Source organism: Anomaloglossus baeobatrachus, chromosome 2 (genome assembly GCF_048569485.1).
Source record: "Anomaloglossus baeobatrachus isolate aAnoBae1 chromosome 2, aAnoBae1.hap1, whole genome shotgun sequence".
Taxonomy (NCBI): Eukaryota; Metazoa; Chordata; class Amphibia; order Anura; family Aromobatidae; genus Anomaloglossus; species Anomaloglossus baeobatrachus.
Window position 1 is genome coordinate 21434086 of NC_134354.1, and position 10806 is coordinate 21444891.

At 38.1% G+C, this 10806-nt stretch overlaps 1 protein-coding gene across 1 annotated transcript in view; it reads left to right on the top strand.

Moving 5' to 3' along the window:
* The window catches only part of CD247 (CD247 molecule), a 156997-nt gene extending 155965 nt beyond the window's left edge, over window positions 1-1032 (top strand). The window contains exons 7-8 of the mRNA XM_075332846.1: window positions 397-438; window positions 855-1032. Coding sequence (XP_075188961.1) covers window positions 397-438; window positions 855-914 — 102 coding nt within the window. The 3' untranslated portion in view covers window positions 915-1032. The remainder of the gene's footprint in view (window positions 1-396; window positions 439-854) is intronic.
* The last annotated feature ends 9774 nt before the right edge of the window (window positions 1033-10806 follow it).

Genomic DNA, 10806 nt, shown 5'->3' on the forward strand with positions numbered 1-10806 from the left:
TGTGTACTCCTGTATGCAGTCAGCTCTTCAGCTCCCCCTGATGGAGGCAAAAAGGGCAGACAAATTTATAGAATTGATCTCTATGTTGGCAATTTGGAGCTTTGTATCCAAAAAATACCATCAGGAAATTAATCAGTGCAGTATTTGGGGCTTGTTTAGATTTAAAGGGCCGGCAATTACATTATTGAGTCTTAAAGATTTCCCGAATTGGAGGATACAAATCTTAGAATACGGATCATGGGTGGTTACATTTCTTAATCAAAATTTGCTACTACCCACCATGGGGCATTGCAAAGATGGATACATCCCCAAATCTATTACCGGGGTGCTGGAGACCCTGTGGGGTGCAGAGGTGACAAACTGACAACGGATTTTCTTTTTTTCTTTTCTCTACAGCAAGCCAGAAGAAAAGGCAAAGGAAACGACGTGGTCTATCAGGTAACATCACAAGATTTGGAATTTTTTGTAACTTTTTGTAAATATTGACCCATATTTAGGCCATTAAATGCTCCACCCACACTTGCAAGTCTTGGATTTGGGGACAAGGTATAATATGCCTTCATATTTGGGGGTGGGGCTATTGGAAACCCTCAGTCGCCAGACCCCCGATTGCCACCCCTTGCACCTCCCACCCCAAAAGCTACAGACCCGTGATGTCACTATACTGAATCGTTCACCCTGCACAGTGTGATGTCATCACTTTTTACAAGTGTAACCCTCCTTCATCCCCTCCAATTTTTTTTTTTTTTATTATTTAACTTATTTAAATTATTATTTAAATATATTGAATTATTATTATTAAATTTAAATAAATGTAACTTTTCTCATATAAAAACTTATTATTTTGTTCTCAGGGATTAAGCGGAGCCCAAAGAGACACATACGACGCTCTGCAGATGCAGGCGCTGCACTGAAACAAGAGGCCGAAATCTGAAAATCGACATTTCAATCAATCTTTATTTTCATAACATTTATTGAAAAAAATAAAAAACACCCCAAAACATGGCTGTTTTCATTTACTTACAGCGCCACACTGGTCTACAGGTTGTACGTGGTACTGCAGCTTAGTCCTGTTCAATTCAATGCCACAAACAACCCATAGACAAGTGAAAGGCATAATTAATATATATTCTGTCTTCCACTTGTCTATGGGATGTTTGTGGCATTGAAGTGAAGAGGACTAAGCTGCAGTACCACGTACAACCTGTACACAAGTGTGGCGCTGTAAATAAATGAAAGCAGCCATGTTTTGGTTTATATCGTCATCTAGGTCATTGCAGGTACACGTGGCGCACCGTACCATTGCCTCGCCACGTGTTTCATCCTTTTAATTTACTTGTCACCACTTAGTTTTTCTCTGCTTAATATTCTGATCGACATTGAAAAAAAAAAAAAAACCCCGTACCTGGTCCGGATTACGAGTTCCAATAAAACTTCTACTCCAGTCACATCCTAAGCAAGTTCCCCAAATTCTGTTGAAAAGACGTCTGCTCAGCCGGTGACGGTTCGGTTTGTGTCGCAGAGCAACGAGTCGGATTTTCCGAGCAGCTTTGGATGAGATTGATGTAGAAAATAAGACCAGAACGAGGACAAATAGTATAGAAGAAAATATATAGACACAAAGGAAAGGTCCGCGGGGGGTCACAGGTCATCTCGTCGACGGACCTGCCCTATCCCATTTGTGGGCAGCTTTAGTGGATTGTATAGAACTTTTTTTTTTTTTTTGCTGTATATATATTTTTAATATTTGAATATTTCAATATTTCAATATTTTAAGCTGTAGGCTAAATCTGTATTATTGAGAGCATTTTGATTTTCTGTAATTATATATATATATATATATATATATATATATATATATATATATATATATATATATATATTTCTCTAAAATGTCCCTAAAACTATATATAAAAAAATCCTGAAGTCCCTAAAAATGAAATATATACAGGGTGGTCCAAAAGTAGGTGGACAGTATTTGTAATAGGGTTATCAAACATGGTGTAAAGTGAAACTAACTCGGTTGACCTTAGCAACCAATCAGATTCCACTTTTCATTCTTCACAGACTCTTTGAAAAATGAAAGGTGGAATCTGATTGGTTGCTAAGGGCACCTGAGTCAGTTTCACTTTACACCATGATAGATATAAGCCTATTACACATACTGTATGTATTATATGGTATATAATCCTGAACCCTCCCTAAAAATATAAAATATATATATTATTATAATGTGTATATATATATATATATATATATACACATATACACACGCATATATACATATATATACATACATACACACACACACACAGTATATATATTATATATATATATATATATATATATATATATACATACATACATACGGTATATACATATATACACATACATACACAGATTATATATTTATATTTACACACACATACATGCATGCATACATACATATATATATATATACACATATAAATTTATAAAAAAAATTTAGGGAGGGTTTAGACTTTATTTTAATACATTGTTAGGGAGCGTTAAGGATTTTTTTTATATATATATATATATATATATATATATATATATATATATATATATATATATATAATAAAAATCCTTAACGCTCCCTAACAATGTATTAAAATAAAGTCTAAACCCTCCCTAAATTTTTTTTTATAAATTTATATGTATATATAAATATATATATATGTATATATGTATGTATGCATGCATGCATGTATGTGTGTGTATAAATATGTGTATGTGTATATAATATATTAGAGTGTGTGTAAATATATATATATTATACAGTGTCTTGCGAAAGTATTCGGCCCCCTTGAATTTTTGAACCTTTTCCCACATTTTAGGCTTCAAACAGACATAATTTTTAATTTTATGGTGAAGAATCAAATTGTGCAGTTGAACGAAATTTATTGCTTATTTTAAATTTTTGTAAAAAAATAAAAAACGGAAAATTGTGGTGTGCAATATATTATTCATACCCTTTACTTTCAGTGCAGCAAACTCACTCCAGAAGTTGATTGAGGATCTCTGAATGATCCAATGTTGTCCTAAATGACTGATGATGATAAATATAAGCCCCTGTGTGTAATCAAGTCTCCGTATAAATGCCCCTGCTCTGTGATAGTCTCAGGGTTCTGTGTAAAGCGCAGAGAGCATCATGAAGACCAAGGAACACAACAGACAGGTCCATGATACTGTTGTGGAGAAGTTTAAAGCTGGATTTGGTTACAAAAAGATTTCCAAAACTTTAAACATCCCAAGAAGCACTGTGCAAGCGATCATATTGAAATGGAGGGAGTATCATACCACTGCAAATCTATAAATAAAATCTAAACCCTCCCTAAAAATGTATGTGTTTAAAACAAATTTAATATAAATGTGCAAACAAACAAGGTATTTCTGGAGCGAGGAGACTCGCCTCTAACAGTATATGAAATCTCTGCTTTCGTTTTACAAGGTTTTTTTTTTTTCTGATTTAGTATCGTATTAAAAAAAAAATACATTTCTTAAAACCAAATTGGTATTTCAGAAATTAAAAGGATTAAACTTTTTGAAGTTTTATATTTGTTTTTGTTGCTAATTTGATCAAAATGATGAAAGTTATTTAATTTTGAAAATAATTTTAGTGATTTGGTTTTAGTCTTGGGGAGAAGAAAAACAAAAAAGTAAACAAAAAAACCTTCAACTACGGTAAGTGGCCTCCAAACCATTGCTGACTTGTTCGCCTGCTTGTCTGTACTCCCAGTGCTTAGTAACAGTACAAACTCTTGCAGTGGAAGGAGGCATCACTGTTAAAACAAACAAAATATAATAAATAAATAATATTTATTCATTTATATAGCGCTATTAATTCCACAGCGCTTTACATACATTGGCAACACTGTCCCCATTGGGGCTCACAATCTAGGTTCCCTATGAATATATTTTTGGAGTGTGGGAGGAAACTGGAGAACCCGGAGGAAACCCACGCAAACACGGGGAGAACATACAAACTCCTTGCAGGTGTTGTCCATGGTGGGATTCGAACTGAGGACTCCAGCGCTGCAAGACTGCAGTGCTCACCACTGAGCCACCGTGCCGCCCTAAATATGTCTTCATGAAAGGTAATTTCGCAAATCACTTTATCATTGGATAAAATTAGCAAAAACATTTGGAAAGTTTGGACTTTAATTCGAATCTGGGATCAAAATTTTCAAAAACTTTTAGAATTTTGTAATTTATTGCTTTTAACCCATGCAGTTTTCTGAGGTTTTCCTTCTTTCTTTCTTCAATGTGTAGAAAAATCTCAATTAATAAATTTCCACCATGTGTTTTTGCTTGATTAAAAAACGCTCAAAAGACTTGACATAAAACACAAAAAGTGGATTACTTTCCCATAGAAATGCAGACGTTCAGGCTTTAACCACTTCAGGTTTAAAAAAAAAAACAAAAAAAAACAAACCAAGAGTAAGTGACCGGTCAGTTCTGGACTTTTCCACTCGTTAGACACGCTGTACTTTACAATACAAGCCAGCGGGAAAGATCGGAAGACGCTTTGACTTTTTTTTTTTTTTTTTTTGGAGCCTTTTGTCATCGTTTTTGGATTAAAATACAATCAGCGGTTTCTTAATTATTCAATAGTGTAAAAACAAAACACATAATCAGAAAAAAAAAATATGACGTCATAAAATCCAAAAACAGCCTGTGGCCAAAACAGTCACAAAAGAGCCAGTAAAACACCCAGGCAATGAAAACAACAAGAGCAAAACAAAAAATGTTTCAGGGAGATTTTTTTTTTTTTGTAAAAGAATCTTCTTGAAAAATGCATCATGTGCACACAGCCCAATAGTGAGCAAGATCATATTACCAGGGATTACTGTGGTGAAGGGTCAACACACACACACACACACACACACACACACACACACACACACACACACACACGGTGCAATCCGTGAACGTGGACGTTTTCATTAACATTTATAAAAATTTTTTTTAAAAAAATAGACCTTTCCCCTTTAAGAGTTTTCCTCTTGCCGGACTGTAGACTTCATTGTGTGGCGTTGTGCATTGCTCCTTTGCTCATACTAGTGATAAATTGCTTTATCTGTGTTTTACTGTCTGGATGGTCAAAAAAAATAAAATAAAAAATTGTAAAGTTGTTTTCCTCGTACTTTTTTTTTTTTTTGAGAAATCTGAAGGGACTGTGGTCCTCGGCGTAGCTCAACAGTGCAATATATCTTCCCACCGATATGTTTTGCTTCCATCCCTTTCCTGGCACCTGTGATACCGGAGCGGTCAATCGAGGAAGAGGGGAGGTGTGGCAACGAACGTAAATCAAGTTTGTGGAAAGGTGCCGTGAACTAAGGCTGCTCCTGTGCTTGGTTTGACCAGTCATTTTGTGCGACATTTGTAGGCTCCGTATGAAAGGGTGCAGGAAAAAGATGCACCGAAATTAAGAGTCGCACCACCAGTGAAGTACACTTCGTGAGATATTTTACGCTACTAACAATTCTGGTGTAATAAATGCTACCACATTCCATTAGACGGCCAGGCGTAGCCACACATCATCCCAGCACCTCCCATTTTGGAAGAGTTGCTTGAACTCAGTCTGGATGGACCTGTAACTACTGTAAAAGCAGTAAAGTGTTAGTCTTTACGGCCATCAGCGATTGGCTGCAGCATCTGGACAGATGGGACTGGCAGAGGACCAGAACAGGGGTGGCGGGAGAATTGGTAAGGGAATACCATGCAATGGAAACACCCCTTTTGCCCTTGTTGTCAGGAGGGACAAAAAAGGGAAGAAAGGAGGTGGGGGAAAAGAAAAGAAAGGAGGTGGGGGAAAAGAAAAGAAAGGAGGTGGGGGAAAAGAAAAGAAAGGAGGTGGGGGAAAAGAAAAGAAAGGAGGTGGGGGAAAAGAAAAGAAAGGAGGTGGGGGAAAAGAAAAGAAAGGAGGTGGGGGAAAAGAAAAGAAAGGAGGTGGGGGAAAAGAAAAGAAAGGAGGTGGGGGAAAAGAAAAGAAAGGAGGTGGGGGAAAAGAAAAGAAAGGAGGTGGGGGAAAAGAAAAAAAGGAGGTGGGGGAAAAGAAAAAAAGGAGGTGGGGGAAAAGAAAAAAAGGAGGTGGGGGAAAAGAAAAGAAAGGGGGGGTGGGGAGAAAATTAAGGGGGGGGGGAAAAGGAGGAGGAGGAAAAGAAAAGAAAGGAGAAGGAAAAGAAAAGAAAGGAGGTGGGGGAAAAGAAAAGAAAGGAGGTGGGGGAAAAGAAAAGAAAGGAGGTGGGGGAAAAGAAAAGAAAGGAGGTGGGGGAAAAGAAAAGAAAGGAGGTGGGGGAAAAGAAAAGAAAGGAGGTGGGGGAAAAGAAAAGAAAGGAGGTGGGGGAAAAGAAAAGAAAGGAGGTGGGGGAAAAGAAAAGAAAGGAGGTGGGGGAAAAGAAAAGAAAGGAGGTGGGGGAAAAGAAAAAAAGGAGGTGGGGGAAAAGAAAAAAAGGAGGTGGGGGAAAAGAAAAGAAAGGGGGGGTGGGGAGAAAATTAAGGGGGGGGGGAAAAGGAGGAGGAGGAAAAGAAAAGAAAGGAGAAGGAAAAGAAAAAAAAGGAGGTGGGGGAAAAGAAAAGAAAGGAGGTGGGGGAAAAGAAAAGAAAGGAGGAGGGGGAAAAGAAAAGAAAGGGGAGGGAAGAAAGTGAAGGGAAAAGGGAAGAAAGAATCTCAAAAAAGTTAAAACACTTGAAAAATGGTTTAATGAAGTTTACAACAGAAATGAACTGTACAGTTACAGTAAGTTTAATATATATAAAAAAATGACAGCAGACAAATGCATGTAACACAAAAATCTACCATTTATCCTGATTCACCGTGGTCTAAATGATCTTCCAAGGTTTCGGCTCACTTAGGAGCAGCCAGTTTTAGAAAAGAAAAAAAACAAAACAAAAACACTAGGTGTTTTTTTTTATTATTATTTATTCATTTTATGTCATTTTGATTTATTTTTTTTAAAGAGACAAAATCGCCCGTATTGATCAACGTCGGACTGTTTAAAAAAGGAAAAACAGTATCCGAAAAACGTTCACCAGTTCCACTATGTACATCATAACTGGGTTAGCGTCTGACTACAATTCATTTTTCTCTTCCAAATAGAGTACTGATGAAAAAAGCAACATAAATAATCGACCAATGACCGTTCAGTCCAATTTTGATGAAGGACGATCAGTAGTTTGGCAAAAACTTAGGGTTAGAAATCATTGAAGGACGCCTGCAGTTCAATTCGCAGGATATAAATAAACCATAAGCAAAAGTCATGAAGAAAAAAAAAAGACCGTGCTTAAAACAGGGATGGGAAATAAAAAGTCTCTTTAAAAAAAAATAAATAAAAAAAAATTAATTCTGAAGATGAATATTGTTATCAGTGTAAGATGCAACCGGAAGCAGGTACGTAGACGACATTCTCCTTGTTGAATAATTATGTACACGTTTAGAACTTTCCGTATTTTTTTATTATTTTTTTTCCTTTAATATGAACACCTAGGCAGTGAAAACTGTTATGTTAATACATACACAGACACACCCAAAACATACAAAAATACTATTATCTCAAACTACTAAGAGTAAGACGGTCAGTTAATCTCCATGCTATGACTTCTTAAGAGCATTACACTGAAACAAACGAGAATTCAACAACAACTGATTTTTTTTTTTTTATTATTTTTTTTCTTTTTCTTTTAAATATCCCAGAAATATATCAAAATATACATCTAAGCTTTGGAATTACTGAGGTTAGACTAATGCAAGTGCTGGGTCATAGTACTTAATACACAAGTCTAAGGTTCTGCGGGAAAGAAATCATCTTTGGTATCTGCATCAGGCTAATATTATTATTATTATTAACATTTGGATTTGTTTTTTTTTTATTTTTCGCTTTGGGATAGAGCTTGTATGACCCTACGACCAAACACCCCATAATCAACTGAGAATAAAAACATCCATGTAAAAAGTTCCTTCATTTGCGATTCCCCCATCCCCCCTCCAAAAAAAAAGTTTTTGTTTTTCTTTAAAAAGTCACAGGCATCTACCTAACGCCTAGCACACAAAGAAAACAAAAAAAATAAAATTTGAGAAATACAAATGCATAGTTGCACGTGGTGCCGAGAAGAAAGCAAATGTGGGAAAAAAAAAAAGCACAAAGCTTTGTGATCGTGATGTCGCAGGACAACAAAAACAAAAATTCTAGTAGTCGTAAAACATAATTGTAGACATAAAAACTAAAAAAAAAAATAAAAAGAAGTGCACCTTAGCGTATGTTAGTCAACCACAGCCCATGACGGGTTCGACCCCACTGACTGGAGAAGCCTTGGCTTATATGCATTGCTCTTTTGGGGTCCAAGGCGCTCCAGGTCCAGAAGGTTGAACAAACCCAATCAGAGCAGCCAATATTGTACCGGCTTTATCTTCGGTTCGCGGGGGGGAAATTCTACGGGAGAACGTTAGGACTTAGGAGGACAAAGCAACAGGAGATCTGCCCGACAATACTAGATGGTCGAAGACTGAAAAAAAAAAAATTCCTTTTCACCCATTAGTGCTTTGTCTTCCATATCCAAGTGTTTAACAAGGCTCCTTCCCCCCCGGAACTGAAGGTTTTATCTTTCCAACAGTTTTTCTTTTTGGTTATTTTGTTTGTTTTTTGAGTTCATACAATCATAGAGAAATCTTTGGTTTGGCTGGGAAAAAAAAAATAAAAAAATTGAAAAACAGTTAGCAAAATAAAGACAAAGGAACCGACCCTCCCGGAGTTAAGAGCAGCACAGTGACGTGGCGAGAAAAACAAGAGGGGTACGGGAAATGCTACATTCTCGTGACTCCTAACCACCGGATGGCAGACCAGATTGTCCACAAACCAAAAAGCTTTGCATTTTTTTTTTTTTTTTCACCATACTATTTTATTTTATTTTTGGTTAAGCTTGAGAAATAAACCAGTGTGAGTAACAACAAAGAACGATGGTTTTGTCTAGTAAACTGTGATGCGTTATGTACAGAACTCGTGTATTAGCCGTTTGGTAAGATAAAGGCAACAGAACTCCTCCGACATATTCTAAGCATCCTCTATCCTGAAGAAGCTCGGAATACCAAGAACTTGTAGGAACTGTGTAGGACTCATCATCACCTTCTCCTTTCCCGCTCTCTAAAGTTAGTGGTCACTAATTATGAGCGAGCACTACCATGCTTGGTACTCGTAACTAGTGATGAATGGACACTACCATGCTCAGTACTAGTAACTAGTGATGAAGGGGCACTACCATGCTCGGTACTCGTAACTAGTGATGAATGGGCACTACCATGCTCGGTACTAGTAACTAGTGATGAGTGGGCACTACCATGCTCGGTACTAGTAACTAGTGATGAGTGGGCACTACCATGCTCGGGTTCTCGGTACTAGTAACTAGTGATGACTGGGCACTACCATGCTTGGGTGCTCGTAACCAGTGATGAGTGAGCACTACCATGCTCAGGTGCTCACTACTCAAAACAAGCAGGTCAGATGCTTGGATGAGCTCGACTTGAGTACAATGGAAGTCAATGGGGAACTCTAGCATTTTTCCGGAAGATGCTAGAGTTCCCCATTGACTTCATTATGCTCGGTACTTGAATCAAACCCATTTGAATCTTCGACCTGCTCGTTTCGAGCACCTGAGCATGGTAGTACTCGCTCATGACTAGTTACGAGTACTGAGCACCCGAGCATGGTAGTGCCCGCTCATCACTAGTTACCAGTACTGAGCACCTGAGCATGGTAGTACTCGCTCATGACTAGTTACGAGTACTGAGCACCCGAGCATGGTAGTGCCCGCTCATCACTAGTTACCAGTACTGAGCACCCGAGCATGGTAGTGCCCGCTCATCACTAGTTACCAGTACTGAGCACCCGAGCATGGTAGTGCCCGCTCATCACTAGTTACCAGTACTGAGCACCCGAGCATGGTAGTGCCCGCTCATCACTAGTTACCAGTACTGAGCACCTGAGCATGGTAGTGCCCGCTCATCACTAGTTACCAGTACTGAGCACCCGAGCATGGTAGTGCCCGCTCATGACTAGTTACGAGTACTGAGCACCCGAGCATGGTAGTGCCCGCTCATCACTAGTTACCAGTACTGAGCACCCGAGCATGGTAGTGCTCGCTCATCACTAGTTACCAGTACTGAGCACCAGAGCATGGTAGTGCCCGCTCATCACTAGTTACCAGTATTGAGCACCCGAGCATGGTAGTGCCCACTCATCACTAGTTACGAGTACTGAGCACCTGAGCATGGTAGTACTCGCTCATGACTAGTTACGAGTACTGAGCACCCGAGCATGGTAGTGCCTGCTCATCACTAGTTACCAGTACAGAGCAGCCGAGCATGGTAGTGCCCGCTCATCACTAGTTACGAGTACCGAGCATGGTAGTGCCCGCTCATCACTACAGGTCATGTGTTGCTACAAAGCAAGTTCCATTTTACACACAGCACATCGTTGGCAATTCTGTAGGGTTTCTAGACAAAGTTAAAGCAAACCATTCAGTCACAAAAGTTCTATAATGAGGTATACAACAGCCCCTGTACCTATAATAATGAGGACCCCCAAGACGATTCAACTAGGCTTTGCTACCGAAAGAAGGGAAAGAAAAAAAAAAGAAAAAAAAAAAGTTGATTTTTTTATGTTTACAATGACAACGTCCTCACTACTTTACATAGATGGATCGTAACTCACTTTTGGTAATAAAAGGAACAAAACAAAAAAAAAAAAAAAGTGTCAAAAAATTAGAAAGCCAAACAATATTGTAAAATTT